This window comes from Apostichopus japonicus, chromosome 6 (genome assembly GCF_037975245.1).
Source record: "Apostichopus japonicus isolate 1M-3 chromosome 6, ASM3797524v1, whole genome shotgun sequence".
In the NCBI taxonomy this organism is placed as follows: Eukaryota; Metazoa; Echinodermata; class Holothuroidea; order Aspidochirotida; family Stichopodidae; genus Apostichopus; species Apostichopus japonicus.
In genome coordinates, this window is record NC_092566.1 from 10928759 (window position 1) to 10949566 (window position 20808).

The 20808-nt window shown below is 38.1% G+C and overlaps 2 protein-coding genes across 3 annotated transcripts; one reads left to right on the plus strand and one right to left on the minus strand.

The window, feature by feature from the left end:
- Positions 1-209: 209 nt before the first annotated feature.
- LOC139968973 (cyclin-dependent kinase 1-like) lies at positions 210-7073 on the plus strand. Its single transcript, XM_071973627.1, has 8 exons — positions 210-287; positions 1084-1165; positions 2088-2247; positions 2639-2759; positions 3586-3756; positions 4408-4571; positions 4952-5093; positions 5241-7073. Exons 2-8 carry the CDS (start codon positions 1114-1116, stop codon positions 5367-5369), a joined length of 939 nt encoding a protein of 312 aa, XP_071829728.1. The 5' UTR covers positions 210-287; positions 1084-1113; the 3' UTR covers positions 5370-7073.
- Positions 7074-7694: 621 nt separating this feature from the next.
- LOC139968971 (la-related protein 7-like) lies at positions 7695-18976 on the minus strand. 2 transcript variants are annotated; one of them, XM_071973626.1, is made up of 11 exons: positions 18770-18976; positions 18011-18134; positions 17310-17498; positions 16480-16664; positions 14857-15021; positions 13232-14034; positions 12848-12944; positions 11895-12017; positions 10509-10662; positions 9147-9244; positions 7695-8209 (listed from the first exon to the last, which is right to left on the minus strand). In XM_071973626.1, exons 3-11 carry the CDS (start codon positions 17488-17490, stop codon positions 8144-8146), a joined length of 1872 nt encoding a protein of 623 aa, XP_071829727.1. In that variant the 5' UTR covers positions 17491-17498; positions 18011-18134; positions 18770-18976; the 3' UTR covers positions 7695-8143. The 2 variants fall into 2 exon arrangements, with proteins under 2 accessions (XP_071829727.1, XP_071829726.1); XM_071973625.1 differs by having other exon boundaries at positions 18766-18976.
- Between the last annotated feature and the right edge of the window lie 1832 nt (positions 18977-20808).

Genomic DNA, 20808 nt, shown 5'->3' on the forward strand with positions numbered 1-20808 from the left:
TATTTGAGTAAGAAAGGAGAAAATCAAAACGTTACTTTATGTTTACAATCATATTGATCATGTCAAGTATACAGTTCCGTATAATTCGATGACGTATTTTTTGGGCTCTTTCTTATTGGCCAGGTAGCTGCACTGTGATTGGCCAGTGAAATGAGCGGTGTACGAATGTGGATTTGACTGTATTGAACGTGTGTAATACACCGCTGTCACATACCGCTGTGTACATTTAAATAGATCGTGGGTAACAGTACAGCAAAGACATACAGGAGCAACGACATTGTTTATCGGTAAGGCAGACTAAATTTTACCTTTTTCTCTATTTAATGCTTTGGCATTAAAATATATTATCGCATTTTAGTCTGCAAAAAGATGGACATGTATTTCATAATAAGGGTGCCAATTTCTGCATTTACAGATGTCAGTTTCAGTAGGTGGGAATGAATTTTTAGGCTAGGCCTTACGTTAGGCCTGGGCTAGCATTATTTTGAGACAATGGATGCTTCAATTAAGATAAACGTTAGGCCTGAGTTAAACCAAGTAACTTGCTACTTTACTTGTTACCGTTAAACCTACCAACTGCCATTTTATGTTTAAATGCTTTTAATAAGACTTAATGATGTGAAAATAAGACATCAAATAAACAACTCTTCACTGTTCCACTCAGTGATATTGAAAAACTTTTAGTTATACTTAGGCCTGGTGCCTACTTATACTTATAGCTATGGTGTGGATGGTTATAACTGCTGATTGTAGAATTTTGTAAGCTATTCTTTGGGAAAGAAAATTCAATTTGAATGCTTAGCTTTAAGTGCAACCTAGGCTTGGACAAGTAGGAGTTTCCTTCTTGTTGTAATGATATGAAATTTTCCCTGAAGACCTTATCGAGTATTAGTGATATTTCCAATGGATTAAAAGAACTAGAACTAGCCTATAAGTGCTTGAATTGTTGTAGCCATTTTCTATCTGCATTTGCAGAGTACTGTACTGGAAAGATCACTCAAGTCTATCTAAGAAATAGTTAGGTATATGGTTTACCAGAACAAAGACTTATCTGATATTTCATTATCTCAACAAATAATTTAGCACAGGGAGGAAGAGACACCAAGAATCAAGATGCCTACTGGAGTCATGGAAGATTATATGAAGATCGAGAAGATCGGTGAAGGTGTGTACCATCATTATTAAAGAAATTCTACAAGATCAACTCAAGCCTTAGCCTCTAATACAAATATCAGATCTAAACATCTAGCCTAGGCTACGTGTTTTCTTGCAGTCTACTGTCAGTCAGCACTGCCCCCTTATACAGTTATGAGGACCAGGGGGCTACATTATTCTTTACGTTAACAACTTGATACTTACTAACTTTAGTGTAGTGCAAAAGGTTTCCGGGACCAGGAGCTGCTTTCCTCGAAAGTATCCCCTGGTGGCCTCACTGACCTGGAAACAAGCCATAACTGTCCAAGTGTGGTCGGTTGACAAGATTTGACTAAGCTTTATAACTGATCATGCTCATTTTATCAGGGATATACCAGCTCTTTGGTAGATGTTACTTTTCAGCCTCTAGTCTGTTAATTTGTGCACCCATGATCAATTAACACTGGCATTGAGCAACATGTATACATATCAGTAACATACATGATCATTTGAATAGGCTGACAATGTCTTCCCCAATAAGACTTGGCTCTGACTAAACTGCAGACCTGTGCATACTGATCTAAATCTCCTTGCTTGAATGAGAGGAGGGGAACATGATGGGAACAATTTGTTGCATTCTGTATTTAAAATTACACACTGACAACATTTCCCACAAAAGCAAAAGAAGACTCCAATCTGAATGATGGAATGTAGAAACTTGTAGTCATGTCTTGCTTAGTACAGTACTGTATGGAGAATAAAAGAAATAAGGAAGTTAGGGTCGGAACAGATATCGTTCTAACTTCTTGTGAATATGCTGGATGATTAGAGTTAGAATTTTCATGATTAAACCTCACTCTTAATTCACACAGAAATGCATATTTCATCTGAATTTTGTGAACAAATACATTCATAGCTCAACTTACTGAACTTTCTGCTTTTGATCGTTTCAGGTACTTATGGAGTCGTCTACAAGGGGAAGAACAAGAAGACCGGAAAGATAGTAGCTCTGAAGAAAATCCGATTGGAAAATGAAGAAGAAGGCGTACCAAGTACCGCGATTAGAGAAATATCAATCCTAAAGGAACTCAGTGAACATCCAAACATAGTCAAGTAAGTCAATTGTCTTAAAGGTTTTCAAGAATTTACAGTTAGGTCATTCGATGAATTCAGAAGGCTAAATGCATACACTGTTACTGTACACACAGAACTTTTTCAATTGCATCACTTTTCCAAAGTATGAATTTTTGCAAGAGGCAACATTAAAATTTACCAGTTTTCACAATTTGGGTTACACTTTTTATGTCAAAGTGCAATAAAATTTGGCCTCACTTTTTACTAACTTCCAAACCTTTGACCACATCTCCGTCACCCCTTTGCCCTTAGACGTCAGTACATAACTTGAGACATTTTGTTCTTCAACGGTTTAGATTATGTTGTACTGTACTTGGAGCAGATTAACAGAACTTATTTATAAACATACCTGTATTCTTGTTCTGTCTAGATTAATAGAAGTCTTATCTGATGAAAACAAACTGTTTCTGGTATTTGAATTCTTAAAAATGGATCTGAAGCACTACATGGAGTCCCTGAAGGGAAGGATGTTGGAACCAGCATTAGTGAAGGTAGGTAGTCATGTTTGAAGCTTGAGCTCATCCAAGGTCAGGAGTTAAAGAAATATTTCAAGGTATCAGTGATCTACAATCAAGTTAATTTGAAATTGAAAGTCAATTTCTAAAGCCTGGAAAATGTTCTGGAAAAGATTAAACATAACAAAAGTGATAAAATGTGGAATGATTTCTCAAGCTGTTTGTAATTGATACATTTTTCTTTCCTTTTTTTGAAAGAAGCCTTGGAACTATTCTTAACTTTGTTTTGTGATCATCATGAAAGTGTATCTTGACACAAGTGTTTGTAAATCACTTAAAATTTTCACTGCAGTGGTGGTGCTATGTTTCTGGTCTCTAGATTTGAAATACTGCTCATTTTGCCCCCAAATTCTGTTCCATGCACATGTCATGTATTACAATGTCAGCCAAAAGCTTGAGAACTTGATTTTATTGGATAGAGATAAGAGAAAATAAACATCAAGTCATTTAATATCATCTAAATGGAAGAGAGCTTCAAGTTCTCAGAATTTGTAATCAATGTTTTAATTCGGATGAAGAGGCCAAGCATTTTACAATTGTAGCCACTTCTGCTAAAATCAAATTCCCACTGGTATTTTCTTAAATAAAACTACAGCTCACAACTTCACAAGCAGTTACTGTACACTTTGTACAGGCTTATGGAAGAAGCACCATCATATTCAACAGACTTACCATGCGTTTATATCCTCAATGTCTACTGGCAGGAAATGTGCCTGAAAATCAACCACTTGGGACAGTTTTCTAGTGCTAATACATTTCTAAACTGTCATGATTTCATTTTCTTTTCTCGTTCCTCTTTCAGAGTTACACGTACCAAATTACGGAAGGAATTTTATTTTGTCACAAGCGGAGGATTATCCACAGGGACTTGAAACCACAGAACTTACTCATCGATGAAGGCGGATGCATCAAAATTGCCGACTTTGGACTTGGAAGGGCATTTGGTGTACCTGTTAGAGTTTACACTCATGAAGTAAGCTGTACTTCTGTTCTCTGGAATCTCTCTTTAATAGTGATGTACATGCAACACATTCTCAGCATGGACTCTATAGTGTCTGGACAAAGTTTACACTGAACGTATCCATAAATAATGTCTAGCAAATAGGACACCTTTTAAGAAAAAAATAACAAGTATGTACAAAGTTTTCCAAGGAATGGAACCTTATGCTTGTTTAGCTTTATTTGACATTTACAACATATTTACATAGATGCTGTGCCTATTAATAACTTAATGAACTAAATTCGCAAAACACAATGTGTGTCAAATTTACGGTTGTGTAAGTCCATAATTATGTAAAACTTCAACTTTTAACGTCTATTTGAAACCCAATATAACCATTATTTCTCTTGTCATTGACAAACTTGCCACTTTGTTAATATTAAACACACAGTGATCCTAAATTCTGAGCTATTTGAATCATAATTTTCTTTGTTTCTAAATGACAGTCACACTTACCAACTTTATTTATGTTTTAATCTTCATTTGATAACTCATGAGTTGGTGTGGAAGAAACTTTGAAGGATGTAAATCGTATGAGTCCGATTATTGAATATTTTATTTGAATTTATTGTTTTTTTTTTCTGAGCAGTGGGAGGTAACCAATCTCTTTCATTAATCCAACAGATTGTGACATTGTGGTACCGTCCACCAGAGGTTCTTCTGGGATCACCTCGATACTCTTGCCCCGTTGATGTTTGGAGCATCGGATGTATATTTGCTGAACTGGTCACTAAGAAGCCTCTTTTCCATGGCGACTCTGAAATCGACCAATTGTTTAGAATATTCAGGTAATCAATACAGAATAACAGAGGTTGCTAATAGTTGACAATTGCTGGAATAAACTGTTTACACAAGTGAAGCTGGGGTATACATATTAAACTGCTGGCACATTGTATTTGGCAGTGGTATGTTTCAAACTGCCAGTCCTACCCCCTTCCTTGCCCCTTTCATAATTCTGAAATCGACCAATTGTTTAGTATATTCAGGTAATCAATACAGAGGTTGTTAATAATTGACAATTGCTGGGAATAACCTGTATACACAAGTTAAGATGGGGTATATATTAAACTGCCGGCACATTGTATTTGGCAGCGGTATGTTTCCAACTGCCAACCCCCCACCCCCTTCCCTGCCCCCTTTCATCACCATTCCTTTCCTCTTTTGACAGGACTATGGCCACTCCTACTGAAGATAACTGGCCCGGAGTAACTTCTCTTCCTGACTACAAGTCTTCATTTCCTAAGTGGACTAAGAAATCGTTAGCAACAAGTGTGGCCTCTCTTGACAGCCAAGGACTAGATTTACTGGAGGTAATTATTTTTTTTTCTTTGGCAATATTAATAAAAATCAGTCGATCAAATAAATTAATAACTGGTACATTTCGAAGTATTACCTCTTCTGAACAAAAGACTAAAAGGCAAATGTTATTTTTTTGCCTTCTTTTCTGTCATTTTCAGGAAATGCTCATCTATAACCCAGCCAAGCGTATTTCTGCCAAACAGGCCCTAAAGCACCCATACTTTGATGATCTTGACAAGAGCACACTGCCCTCCAGTCAATTCCAGTCACCATTCTCGGTTTACTAAATCATAAGTGTGGAGAACTCCTCAAAGAAATTAGAATCGCAGGCATCATCGCTAGAAGAGGCAGGAAAATGGCTCTGAATGACAACATGTTTCCTGTGTCACTTCTTATATGTGAACATTGAATGGCACAGCTGGTCCGGTCATTTGTTGGCATGCCTCTTGAGCCTAATTATGCGAGCTGATGAGTGATGTCATGGCCAAAGCAAAGCATGATATATTTACAAAAACATGCTGCTTCTATTTGATTATACTTTACAGGAATCTTTGTTTATGTTTAAATTTGCTATTTTTGTTTCCTTTCCCTATGTGTTTTCGTTTAGGTAACAAGTGTTTTTTGAATGAGTCGTGTACGAGTTGAAGATATAGATTAGTAAAGGGAAATAACAATGATGGCGTAGAAGATGTTATACAAGAATGATAATCAGGATTCCAAATTGATTCACGTACATACAGAGAGAAAATATATATAAGATTTCTGATATAAATGTCCTTAATACTGAGGGGTAAATGTTCATACTGTACCCTCATCTGGGTGTTGCTTAGTTTAAGTATAAGAAACTACAGGAGCTAAGAATGTTACTCTTAGATTTGCATAGGGTCACCAACCAGTCTGTTTACCCAACAGAAGTTGTATGTATTCAGTAGATCTTTAAGCTATAAAGGCATTGAAGACTCGCCCCAAAACGTGTGCCGCCCTCTGCAAAAGTTAATTTCGTTGCTTGCTAGTGAAGTTTTTCTCTTGTCGCTACAAAATGCAGACAGTAATGAAACGTGATACTTTGTTATCTTTAGCTGGACCTGAGTTGTCCATCGCTGTATCACTTTAACACCGTGCTGTGGGTATTGACCGCAGCTGTATGTACTGACTGTACACTAGTGTCTAATTACCAGCGGTAGCAAGCTGTGTGTGTATTTTCTGGGATCGATGGTGGTGTCTAACACTTCTGTTACACCTCTTTCGAAACTAGGTCAGATTACCGGCATTAGACATTTCTTTTTACGCTAGTCTTCAAACCCTTTAAAGATGTTGCATCCTTTTCTTTCTCAAATGCAACATTCACAATGAATGAACTAATTGCAACATCTCGTTGGGTTCATGAACAACATTAATCCTCACTTTTCCGACTTTCCATTGGCCTTTAAATTGTTACCACCGCTTTTGAAATTCATACCACAAGGCAGGATTAATGAGTATTTCTAGAGAAATATAGAATGCAGCATGATAATGAATTTCTAATGAAGAAAGGTTGACATAACTATTATAGGTTCCTATCAATAGATGCCGACTACAAAACCTGTATTCATAACTCGGTGTATAACTAAACTATGTACTAAGCTATCAGTCAAATTACCATATGAAATCAGATTAGACAATGCATTGATTGAAGTTTCTTTCGATTTAGAATTGTTTTGATTAAAAATGAAACTAGAAGTTAAGAAGTTTTGCACATGTCCAAATACAAATTTCTTCCAGATGAACATCACTATAGTGACTATTAAAATCTCACAATGTTATTACAACAGTTCCACAAAGACCAAACATGCAGACATAGGCATATCTATATATATATATTTTCTCTGTTCATCTCGAAGAAATTTAATTGCTCTAAAAATTTCTTTAATCCTTTGTAATATTTGTTGCTTTTTTCTAAAAAAAATTAAAATACCTCAATATTTATCTTGCATAGAAACGTATTACCATGTAGTTGGTTGATAATTCAGGGATTGGGGGGGGGGGGGTGGGAGGGAAAGGGGTAAATAGCTGTTGGCAGTGCTAGTTGTATTACAGGACAGCTGCAAATCAAGTCGATTATGTGTGGACACTTATAATGTACATATGTAAAGTTTATCAATACATTTTAAGTACTGTGTACATGGCAAAAAAACATAAATTTCTTTTGGCTCTATAATTTGTTTGGGCTATTGTTTATACACCATAATGAGTTGGTCACAACAATCAAACAATGATGCAGTATAAGTCTAGGGATCTAGTCTGGCCGGAAAAGAAATACTCAAAAAGTCAACTTACTGCTATTGAAAGTTGGAAGGGCTCATCCAAGTATTTCATACATGTTTATTAATGAAACTTGACTTAACACAGTGAATAACACAAAAGACATACTATTGATTGAGATAAGAAAATCAATTCTTTTGAGCTTTCAAGGCTTACAATTCAAAACAAAAGCATATACTGAGGAGAATAAGTATTTTCATACACAGTAATATTTCCTAAATCATCTTTCACACAGTTTGTTTCTCATTAGTCTTGGCTGAGATCTTTATCAAAGAAAGTGAAACTGATCCAAAGTTCCTAGTTCTTCACGGTTCACCTAGACGAACATGATCATCTCATCTTGTGGCTTTATTTTGCCAATTAACATAATAAAAAAAATGGTGCAAAAAGCCAATTTATAAACATAAATCTTTGCAACAGAATCCAGTCAACGTAAATTTCTTCACTGTCCTGCCAGTCAACTGTCCAATGTTAAACAGAAAAACAACTTGATTCTTCCGCAAGTTATGTGTTTGAAAAATTCTCAGTGGCAACCAAAGTTATTACACTCAAATGGCAAAATATGCTACAAATCACTGATAACCCGATAATCGGAAAGGGGTAACACCTTCAGGAAAACAGCTTTGAAAACTCTTGGAGGCGATCCCTTTGACCTTGTAAAAGGTCTCAACCTAAAGACGCGGGAGGCTTGGTTTGTTTTACAAATGTTTATTTTATGAACGCTTGTTCCAGCTTCTTCGTTGACATGCGGTCATTCATCTTAGTCGTTGAACGTGATGTGAGATGACATCTTAGCAGTTAATGCCTTCTCAGCTCTCTTCATTACCTATTGATAAGAAAAAAGTAGGTATCTGATAAATATTCTTTTCTTCCCATACGGCCCCTCACCAGCCCCATCCCCCGGCTTTCAACCCTTCTTCGGCCTGCCTGCATTTCATACATTCATTGCTTTACATTTTTTAACAGCAGCTACTTCACTTTTGATAGATATCTTCTCATATGAAAAGAGTCCCAACCAAAAAGTATGCTAATGGCATTGTAAATGCGGCTAGCCGTGGCATTACGGTGAACCATGGTATGCCTCTTATGGTCCTTTTATCAGCCGTGATACTATTGATCATGGGATGCATTGTGGCGGCTACTGTATGTGTGAAAGATGAAAGTTGTGCCAGCTAAACCAGGAAGCTGCTACTGCTCCCTGGTTGAACAGCTCAAAACTACAGCAACACCAATCACTGTTTGAACCAGACCATATATATTGTCAGTTTGGCTCTGCTACTTAGAAACATCCATTGAACGGAAACTCTGAGTTTCAGATATAAACTATATATAAACGTGACTGCTGACTCGATATCAACTAACAGGAAACAAATAATCAACAATACCTGCTCCTTTCCCTCTCTCAATCCTATCCACCCACCCTCTTCCCCATTATGTACCATAAAGGGCTGAAGAATTCAAACATCTCTTTTAGATTCTTCACCAATTGTCAGCAATTTTACCAAATCGTTCCGGTCAGTCACTAAAACTAAAGATCCCAACTTGATCCACGAAAAATGCCCTCTGAGGATTTCACGCTAAACAAATTGTCAGTAGCGGGTACTTCATAAAAAATGTTGTTAATTGGAGACTTTCCAAATTTTTCTGCATTTTTGTGAAATGAAAGTTGACCTTTTCCTCACAAATAACATTGATATTAGTATATAACATCAAATAGCGTCAAACATCACTGAAATGTACTAAATTTCAAAGACTTCACTCACTCGTATTTTGCCACGTTGCTTCTTTCTCTTGCTGGTTGAAGTTAGCTTGCTCACCCTGTCAGCATTTAATTTCTGCCAGTATTTTTCTTCTTCGTCACCTGTTGTTAATCAACCATTGAGAAGAACGTTCATATTACTTTAGCCTTTATCGAACTGATTAAACAAAGCTCTGTAACCCATTTTGTCCATTCTTAGCTGACTGTCAAGTATCAAGATTATGAGCTCTCTTCTACTACTATTTAAATTTTGGACAAACTTGATAACCTTATACCTCTGCAAAGTTGTACTTGTCATAGCTCTGTTACTCTCTGTTTAATCAACTAAAAAATTATAATTTCAACAAGAATGCAAAAATGCATTGTGGTTTCGATGATGTAACATGAGTAGTTTTCTTCATGAATCTGACGAATGTATAATGAGGGTGTACATGTTTACAAGGGTTTCACGATTTGACCTCTGATGACCACAAATGACCTCCACCAAACACAATATGCTTCTTTAACTCAATGTGGTACTTCATTTGACCCCCCTGACCCCAAATGTCCTTTGCCCTCCAACAAAAGCTGTAGGCTTCTTTTACACAATGTGGTACTTCTACACACCAAATATGAGGTCTGCCCATGATTCCCTTCTTGAGATATTGTGTTTAAAAGGATTTCACAATTTGACCCAAATGACCTTTGACCTCCACCATAAACAATAGGCTTCTTGCACTCAATGCGGTACTTCTATAGAGTAACTATGAAATTGGTCTGACTTTCTCTTCTTGAGATATCGTGTTTTCAAGGTTTTCACAATTTGACCTCTGGTGACCCCAAATGACCTTTGAGCTCCACCAAAAACACTAGGCTTCTTGTACTTAATGTTGTTCTTTTATACATCAAATATGAAATTGGTCTGACCTTCCCTTCTTGAGATCGTGTTTACAAGCTGGGCTTCACAAACGCACTCACACACACGCCATCATGAATGCATAGATTACGATTATCCTCGAAACTAAAAACCATTAACTGATAGGAGAATTAAACTCCAACCATCATCATTGGTGTGTTTCATACAGCTACTGGGGATGAATAGTTTTCCGAACCAGTTAACAAAACATCTTATTCCCTTTGGGAGATGTCACAATTCGAATGTTATTTTCACACACAGGAAAGAAGACTTGAACAAGCCTAATACAGCATCTTCAAGACACATAGGCTTGAAATTTTTAAATGATTTTTCTTTACTTGTTGCAACAGGTTTTTCTTTTCTATTTTATGGTAAAAAAGCACACAACCGAAACAGTAAAATAACGTTTCCTTAGGTTTTTAACCAACTTTCTTTGAGAAACATTATTGTGCCTTTCGTCAACATTCTTACCTGTCAATAAGGTAAATGAGATGGTATCAAGCCCAGCTATATCTTGACTTAGAACTTTCTCTGCTGCTTGTTGAAACTTAAACCTCACAAACCCCCCGGCTTCGCCATCTTCCAGGTCGACGTATGCTACCGGCGCTACTGAGTCCAGCTTTTCCTGCAAGGATTGAGAAGTAATTTGGATGATGATGAAAAGCCTGAAAGGCCATTCAAATCGAAACAGAGTAATGGTCACTCAGTCATTTTCAGAAGGTGCTTTACTCCCACCTCTAAAGTATTTACCAGGGTCCCTCACACCAGGGGGAGACATGCCCCACCCCCCATCCCCCATGTCAGAAGGATGCACATTACAGAGGCGACGTGGTGTCATAGGTATTGCAGTCTGTATCAGGGCCCCTCCCACCAATTGCAAATTTGTGTTGGTTTACCCAGACTGCTACATAAAGTAGATACCTCACAATGTCTGGGGATAACTCAGATGGTCAGAATCTCCTTGAACAAATTTTAGCATGCTAATATCAGGTACTTTAGTGAAAATAAACCTAAGCCAGCCCCCTAAAAAATATGCATAATATCAACTTGAACATATATTACCATGTACCCACTATCTACCAACACATTAATACCAAGTATGAATAAATTCTGACTTTTGGTTGCGGAGTTATTAGCATTTGGAGATTTTCACGTTTTACCCTGTGACCTCATTATTATTCATGAGATGAGCAACAAAATCAATACGGTTCTTCTACTCATTATTGCGCATCTATGTACCAAGTATGACTTCAATCCAACTTGCCATTGTTGAGTTATCATGTTTAAGAGCCTAGGGCGTCACATACACACACACACACGCGATCACCATCGCATAGATTCCTTGAGCCTTCGAGCAAGGAATCAAAAATGAAAATTGAAAAGAAAAATGGCATTGGTCCCAAAAGACACCCACACCCCTGTTCACAAGTCTGTTACACTGCAGGGTAGGTTGGACGAGGGAAAAAGTGAGATTGGGAGGAGGGGAGGATATCATTTGAAATTAGGATTCGGTGTTAAAACTGTCAGTGATATGAGATCACAGTCCTTCTGCTTGTTGATCCTTCATCCCACATGGTAAGTTCTCCAAGAGACATCAAATCCACGAGATTTACACTTACATTTGAGCTTGGTTTTCGCATATCGTTTGTATCTCTGTTGCTTTAATAATAAATATGAGGCTTTTCATATATATTTTTTAAAATATATGTATTTAATTTTCTTGCTCAATTCCATCTGTAAATTTCAATTCTTACATGCTGTATATTAATTTGTGAAATGATTGATATCCTGGAAATATATTAACTGAACCTGAAAGAGTCAAATGTGATAAACGTGACTAAATTTTGTGATGCTCACCCTTAATTCTTTTCTTGATTCAATCGGCTCTGTTGACTGGATTCTGAGTACGACTCCTTCGACAAATTCTGGTGCGGTTGACCCTTTTTGAGGCTCTTGAGTTACGGCAGGCTTAGAATGTGACTATAAGGAAAGAACAGAAAGAAATAGGGTAATTGATGTAGAGAAAAGAAAAATCACAATGGTTAATTTTAAAAGTAAAAGGATTTTCTAAACAAACAACCACAAATGTCAACCCAAACGTTATCTTTAGCTTGCATGACATCCGATATAAATTAGCATACTATCTGCCCACTGATATTCAAACTTGTATATTCATACAGCTGGAACCATGACACAGATACACAGATTTGCCCACATGAGCATCATTGCTATGGAAATTGCATCCATAGGTGTAGGAGGCGGGGGGCTGCAGCCCCTAACCAACATTTTTTTGTGAAAATTTGGGCGATATGCTGAGAATTTTTCGGGCACCTACTGAAAGAAAAATAATTTCCAATGTGTTTTGCAATGGTTAAACTTATATTATTATTATCATTATTATTGCTACAACTTCCCCAATAATTATAACCAATATGGAAGGGTAATTACACAGAAAATGGTTGTATGTTATTGGCATGTGATGTAGTAACCGGTGATTGTCTATATAATAAAATTTTGGTTACATTTTTCGGGCAAGTCGTTACAGCCCCCTAAAATCAAATTAGGCTCCTACGCCTATGATTGCATCCCCCGGTGTCTATGCATTGTCCAGGCTAAAGTCTGCTAAAGATGTTTTGCAGGTCTTGGCCAAGAGTTGATGTCTAGTATTAAAAGCAATGGACTAATAAAAACCTGTTATTACATTGTTGAAAAAACTAGATCCTATTTATAAGCATGACTTTTTTTTCACTTTTTACATAAGGAATAAAAAAAACCTGTTTACATTTTTCATGTTTATTTGGGTCACTTACCTGGGCCCTCCACTGAGCTCTCATTGCATTCTTCATCTCCTGGAGCCCCAACTTTTGAAGGTGGAGGTACTGATCCTTCAGCTTCAACCATTCAGCTCTGGCAAAAAGAAAACAAATCTGTATTTTAAGTCAGGAGAATTTGACTTTCAAAATAGACGAACATCAAGAGGGGAAGGGTGGGAGAGGAGGAGAGGCATTCTGATCAAAATTATATCTATCTTTGTTCTTATATTGTGCTCTACTCCTAAGATAAAAAGATAGTAACCAATATACAAATATTTGTGTCTCAGTTCCAGTTTTGATAGCCAAAGTGGCAAACCAACCTGTACTCCCTTTTTATTTTATTTTTTGTATTATAAATGAACTGAAATATGTTTTCCTCACTTTGATAACACTCTCAAAAACAACTGTTGTTCTTCCTTCTCCTTCTTCTGTCTAAACCGTTTCTTCTTTCTGTTTCCATCTACCCTCGTGACCCCCTTCTCTTTGTTTCGCATAATCTTCAGAGCTGCTCGGACATCCTTCTGGACGACGCTGGCGCTTTCATCCTTCTCTCTCACTGTCTCAAACACCACAGCATCCTTCTCCTCTTTGGGTTTCCTCTTCTTTTGACTTTCATCCTTAACGTCATCCTCTTCTGCTTTTCTCTTCCTTGTCTTCTTACCGTCCTCCCCGATGTGTCGGTCGCCCTCTCCCTGTCCGTCTTCCCGCCTCTCTTTCCCTCCTCCTCCTCCCACTTGGACGTGGTTGTCCTCCTCTTCATGACCTTTCCTCTTCTTGCTAACCTTTCCCTCATGATCTACAGTTTCACTTTTTCTCTTCCTTCTTTTCGTATTCTCCTCATTTTCTGCCGTTCCTGTTTCTTGTTTTGATTCTGTGACTATCCTCTCCCCGTGAACTTTATCTTTAAGATTGGACTCTTGAAGCTCTTTAAGTTTATGGCTATCTTCCGTTTTGTCGTTGTGTCTTCTCTTGAGATGTTTCCTGGAATGCTCATCTGCCTCTTCTTCTTTTGAGTCTCTGTTTGTGCTGCCTCTCTTGTTGCCATGTCTGTGATGTCTATGCTCTTCGGGTTCATCTGTCTGATCCAAGGATATCTGTGCTAAATCTACGCTGACAAATTTTCCTTTTCTCGTCTTTGGGAACATTCCGGGAGGTCCGTAGTCGTCCAATGGATTGTTGAGAAGCTGCGAATGTCAAATAGTAAAATAATCATAATAAATGAGACTTATATAGCGCCAAATCAGTAGACAAATGTCACTGCTCAAGGCGCTTTACAAAGAAAGCAAATCAATTTACAAAAGAACATGTGAAAAGATGGGTCTTAAGTAGACTTTTGAATGTAGAAAGTTTATAGGATGTTTGAATGTGTTCTGGTAACTTGTTCCAGAGATAAGAGCCAGAGTATTCGAAGCTTCTGTAACCATAGGTCTTCAAGCGTGGTTTAGGAACAGTTAAATACAGTTTGTTGGAGGAACGAAGTGTGCGAGTTGGAATATATGGCAAGAGAAGTTGCAAATAGTAAAATATTACGCAAGTCCTCTTGAGTAAACAAAGAGCAAAAGTCTGATTACATGAAGAAGAAAAAATCCAATAAGAACCCAAAACTGTAAATTGGATACCCTCCCAACTTTAAAGTGTAAGTAATAAGCCATTATGCTTCGCTCTTATGCACATGAAGCTTCCAGAACCTATAAACAAAATGCAAAGGTTGATTCACTTTATTTCTTCCTTTAGTACTACTATACATTCTGGAAGATGCCTTCCTTTCTATCTCTCATCACCCTCTCTCCCTGCCCAAGACCAGACACCATCAAATTTACAATGGCTTTGCGAGTGTTGAGTAACAACAGGAGTTCCTTTATCAGCATCAATCCATGTACTTTCTTTTCAAAACAGACAGAAACTTTAAACAGTAAGTTTTGAATTTACAAGTAAGCTTTCCAGTGTTAGTACTTTAAAGTTCCAAGTCCTTGTTATCAGATACCAATTACTCATGCAATATGTACCTGACAAGCTCTCTGGGCCTCCTCTGGTGTTTCGTATTCCACAAAAGCAAATCCTTTGATGTCACCTGTCGACTTGTATCTGGGTAGGCTTACATAGGTTACATTTCCACAATACTTGAAGGTTTGCTGGATCCAGGCTATGTCAGTTGGTTTTGGCAAGCATTCCTGGATTGAAAAGAAAAGAAAGAGAGAGACAAAATAAAAACATACAAACTTGAATAGCAAAATACTCTTTTTTTTCTCCAGAAATAGACTATGAAAGTAAGGTGAAATTACAACTGGTAAATCTAGTCAATTTCCACGGAGACTATGCTAGATTGAAGAACACAGGTCAGAGATGTTAGGTATTCTTGCCAGTGAGAATGACCTGCTCAACATTTACATCAGCTTCTTTTATTTTTTTTTGGGGGGGGGGGGGTGCATTTGATGTCTATTAATCTTATGAAGTATTGTTCTAATATACGATCACAATTGATTGAACTAAGACACCCTCATAGATATTTCCAGCAAGTTAAAGTTGACTGGTAAATGATTAAAATGAACTTGATTTCGTTGTTCACATTGTCATCACCAGACCCTCATTTTCATATCACTATTAAGTGATGCAAGGTATACTTGTAAACTTTTCATTTAACTTGAGATGATGCTTAAAGGAGCTACAAACCTAACCACCATCATATGATATAAATCAATTTTGAAAACTTTTCCCAAACTGGCTGAAGAAAATCTTATTCCACTTGTGAGTTTTCATGGGTTTAATGTTCTTAAAACAATAGGTTGAAGACTTGGGCAAGTCTAAATATGACATAATTAAACCACACACATGTGCTTCAGCTTTTTACGTTCTCGTTTACGATGTTTGTGTTCTGTAATGGAGATTGGTTTTGCAAATGCTGAATCTAAAATATTACAGCTCCTCACATGGCCTACAGTACATGATGGCATTGGTTTCAATGTCATTAAGTTGTTAACATGCTACCTTGCAAATAAGAACAGAAGGACAAAGAGAAAGTTATGACATCACAGATGTAAATTGAAGATATCGGCCAAACAGTGGCATAAAACAGGCTAAATGAACTACTGTACATTGCCATGGTATGGGGCTTTAACACTGAATACTTTCCAGGCAATTGTCAAAATCAACTCAAGCCAGTGGCGTATCTATGGAAAACAACGCCTATAGCAACCACTGAAATCCCTGCATCCCTGTTCATCTGACACCCATCTTTTAGATAAGTTTACCATGATATCAGCTCAAAAATACAAGTCAAGAATTTGTCGAGACCTGTTCACTATCCTAGGATGGCTTGTCTGACTGTAGTAGGAACTTTTCAGTGGCGTCCACCTTCAAGTGGCACCCATGGCACGTGCCATACCTGCCATACCTTAGACAAGCCACTGACTCAAGCTGCTTTATGATACGCATTTCAGCAATTAACACATACCTTCAACTGAGAGGGTATTTTGGTAACGTTGCATTGCATTGTTCGGATGTTTGATTTTGACAATCACACACTATTAGATTTTCCCTGATTGGACACTCCCTAACCCCAGAGTTGCGTTCCCTGACACCCCCCTCCCCCCCCATCCCACCGCTTATCAGGCCTGGTTGGTGATAATTACCACATATACTGTGCAATCATCAGGGTTATACTTGGGTTCCTCCAGAGGTTTTCTTCTTCTGATCTGTGTTCCATCTGGGCTGACCTCCACCAACTTTGACTTTTGTAACGCTTTTCCAATAACACCAACATCCTCTGTCAGCTCTCTGATTTTATTGAAAGATGCGACCAAGTCCAGAGGAACATCTGAAATAGGGTAAAACAAAAAATTGAGACAACTTCTTTCCTGCTCACATTATGCAGTATGATGTTTTTGTATTTGTGTGTGTGAGGGAGAGAGGGGGTTTGGGGTGAGGAAGGTAGGTTGGGGAGGAGGATGTTCTCATCTGTATCTTGAAGTCTCAAATAGAACAACCTGTGATGTTGATTAAATTCCTGTAGGGTAAGGCTGAAAGAAGACTTGTTCATATATAGCTCAATTTACAGAAATATTTAGACTGAAATTAATAATGGTGACGATGATGAGAGCTGTACAAGAAGAACAGTACCGTATTAACGGTAATAAACTTTTAATGCTAGGTGACCATTTTTAGTCTCTGGGGTGGGAGGGGGGTTGGGGGGGCAAAATACTGCTTAGCTGTTTTCTTTTTCAATGTACCAAATGATTATCACTCGAGAAAGATGTGTCCATTGTAGACAAAACAAAGATTAGTTAGATTGCAAACTGCCTTTGAAATGCAACATGACCTATAAAAAGGGAATTACAACATCCAGTTTTCTATGTACAGTAGGCTACATTGAAACACTATACAAAGAAAATGACAGACAACATGGGAGGGGGAGGGGTAGGGGAATGCAGCCAGAGGTTGGGGGGAGGGTACTGATACTTACATCTATCTGCAGACTTTTTAATTTCTTGATTGATGAACCTGTCCTTCCTCAAATTTGCATCGCTGAAATAAAACTCGACTTGACTGCAAAGGCTAGCCTGTAATTTTCGCCGACGAGTTCTTCGTTTTTTCTCATCTATGCTCCCAATACTTGATAAGCTAGCCCTCTTTGAGCTTGCCATGAGGAACCCTAAGAACAGACAAGAAAGATTTCTAAAAAAGCCTATCTTTTGAAAACCTTTCACACAAAGGAGACAAATCAAAATTAACTAACCTGTGCTATATATATTGCATTCAAAAAGTTGAAAGGGAAATATCTGTAACTGGATTTATCAGTAATAAATATAGAAATTAAAATGGCAATTAGCTTGAAATTTTTTGATCATCCAGAGAATGCATGATTAAGTAGGCCCCTCATTGATTCATCATAATTTAATTTCCACTTTTAATGATTCTGCATGAACATGAGTCAGTGTCAAGGCTGATCTGCTTACATCATGTACAGGGAAAATTACCAAGAATTTTTGCTCTTTTTCTATATTTTTTATAATATTTCCTAGTCCAGGAACCAAACCTTAACATCCTGACCCAAGAAATGAAGGTTCACCCAATCAAGTACGGAAAAGGGCTACCGGCAAAGTGAAAGAACTTTGGGATAAAACAACTGCCTAGAGAATTTCACATGTACACGATACCACTTACTCTGGAGTAGGCTTGTCTTTAAGATAGTCTTCTCTTCTATTTAGGCTATGTGGGCAGGATTCACTCAAGAAGTGTATTTTCTGCAGGTATTAGACAGTATGGAAACCAACTGACTTCAAAGAGGCTGCAAGAAGAAAGAACAGGGGAGAATGAAACTGAAATGTCTGATTAAGATATTGACTGGTTAGTACAGGTCTACTTCATGAAAAGCATGATATAAAGTAGAATTGTATTTGTGGACAAACTTTACAGAGCTACTTTGTCTCCCACATGCCAAAGTGGCTACTTAGCAACACAAAGGAACTGCCTTCCATTTTGATATCCTAAATATACTTTCCTGTTTAAAAAAATAATCTACTAAGTGAGCACAACACAAATTATAGCCTAAGCATATTACTTAGCAAATTACGTGTCTATGTTCAATGAACTACAAGTTAACTAATGTGTATGAAGTCCAGAAACGTTATGCAAACCAAATAAACATATTTAGACCACAAATTGCCAAACTAATTCTACGACAGATTTCATACTTTATGCCTTCTGACCCTTGTGAACTCCCTGGCATACGCACACTACTGTACCTTGATTATCGAGTCAAATAACTTTACCTTTTCGCGAAACTGGTTCGGGTGATAACTCTATAACGACTAAATTGTTAGTCAAATGCTTAGAATTGGGACAACATTACGAGGTACATATTATCAACTTAAAAATATTAACACTGGTAGGAATTAAATCAAGAGTAATGACTTTACCCACTCTCAGTTGGAGACACTCGAAGTTCTTGTGCAGTTTTTCAATGCATGAAGTTGGTGCTGAGTTGTTGTTCGTAGCCACAGAAAGTTCTGTGCTTTGTAAGCGTCTCTACTTTGAAAATCGAGTTTCAGGCACAGAAATATATACTGTAGTTCTGTTGTTAGTTTACCAGCGCAGCAGGCATTCACAATGTAAGTCTCGAGAACTGATTGATATGCACGACTCCGTTGCCCAATGAAGTGGCCGGAATCAGAAGTTGGATCCGTAACATGCTGTTTCGGACCCGTTTCGGAGTTAGTTCCTTATCAATTTCTATGGTCCCATCATGTGTCCAAGTAGCAGCTCCTGGCCAGTGCATGGTTATCACACAATTACCAGGAATTACTCTTACTAAGTATAGACACTGGGTCTGAAATAGCACTACATGGATGTGGTGAGGTGAGTAAAGTGGTGGGGGGGGGGGCTTGGGGGGACTTGGGGGGGGGGGGGGGTAACTGGGATAAGTATAGTTTAGGCATGTACGATAAAGACAGTATCACGGATAAGGGCTTCGAAGGAGACCATCGATCATCAAGGGGCGGAACCGTGGAAGAGGTGCAAAGTTCAGGAGAATTCACAGTCCTGAACTGTATAATTAGAACAGTAATGCATTTTTCGCCGACATTTCCTGTAACTTAATTGCCGACAATTAAATTTATGAAAGTTTAGTTTGGTTGAGTTCAGTTCAGCTACATGCTACCTGTAGGATTCAGTCCAATTTAATTTTAGTTTAATTTAATAGAAGTAATACGATCAGTATGGAGGGTCAAACTGAGTCTCACTCAAAACTTGGGGCCCAGTAGGACATTATTACAGTACTATGCCAGTGGGCATTACAAGGAAAACCTGACCCCGGTACAGCAATAGAAATGCCTCCAAAGGAGAGTTCACCTAAGACCAACATGGGTTTGGATGAGATTTTTTTATTTGGCACCTCTAGATTCCCCTGAAGTATGTCAAGGCTCAGACTTTCTGCACAAAATGAGGACACGAATTCCTTTTAACCCCCATTACTTTGAGCATCGGGAGAGAACTTTAAGAACTGTAATGAACAGTATTTAAGACCCAAGAAAATGAATAAAATCTTCTAATTGTAAAACTTGTCTACAGTCGATTGGCGATCATATTTTATCGGTCCTTGACATTCGGGACACCCACCCCTTGGGGCCGGACTGGCCCTGGAGTTCGCACCTGCCTAGTTACGCCACTGACACAGAAACTCAAGTGCCGCCTGTATTTGCCCTAAGCATTTGAGACCACAGACATCTCCCGTAGACGTAGGCCTAACGGAATGTCAGCAAGACACACATATCAGGCTCCACGGCTGGAACAGGCTCCAACCTCTTCTAGACTCTTCACAGAAATAACCTACCTCAGAGTACCGGCCCTATCCCAGCTTCTCCACAGATATTACCCACCCCTACCCATACCTGGCAGCTTCTCCACAGAAATAACCCACCTTCACCTCTCTCATGGAAACTGTAAAACGTTTTTTTTTTTTTCAATTAAGGAACTTAATCAGTAATAAACGGAATACCTACCGCACAGAACACTTGTACACTTGTATCCTTCCTCACACGACATTGAAAGTTCTACGTGACATTATGGGCACCTACCGACGTTAATAGTTAGCTGGTCTACTTAGTATGATGAAAATCTGTTTAAAAAAAAAGGAGCTTCACTGCTGGCAATATTGCTTATATTTCCTAGAACAATCGCCAGTGATCATGGCATCAGGGCATCCCGTCTCACCATTGCCATTGGGAGACATATGTAACCACGGTGACGTTGGTTACGGTGGGTTATAATTTATTTGACTGTATAATTTTCGTTGTTAAACCCACCCATCATAGGCATATCCCGATCCTACAAACTCCTCCTATTATAGATAACGGCAAACATATTTCCCCTTTGAGCATTCGTTAAAACCAGAAACTGAGATGTGAACGCGATTTTCACGCACAAAAGCTGGACATAGGAGAAGGTGGATTTTATCCGAAATT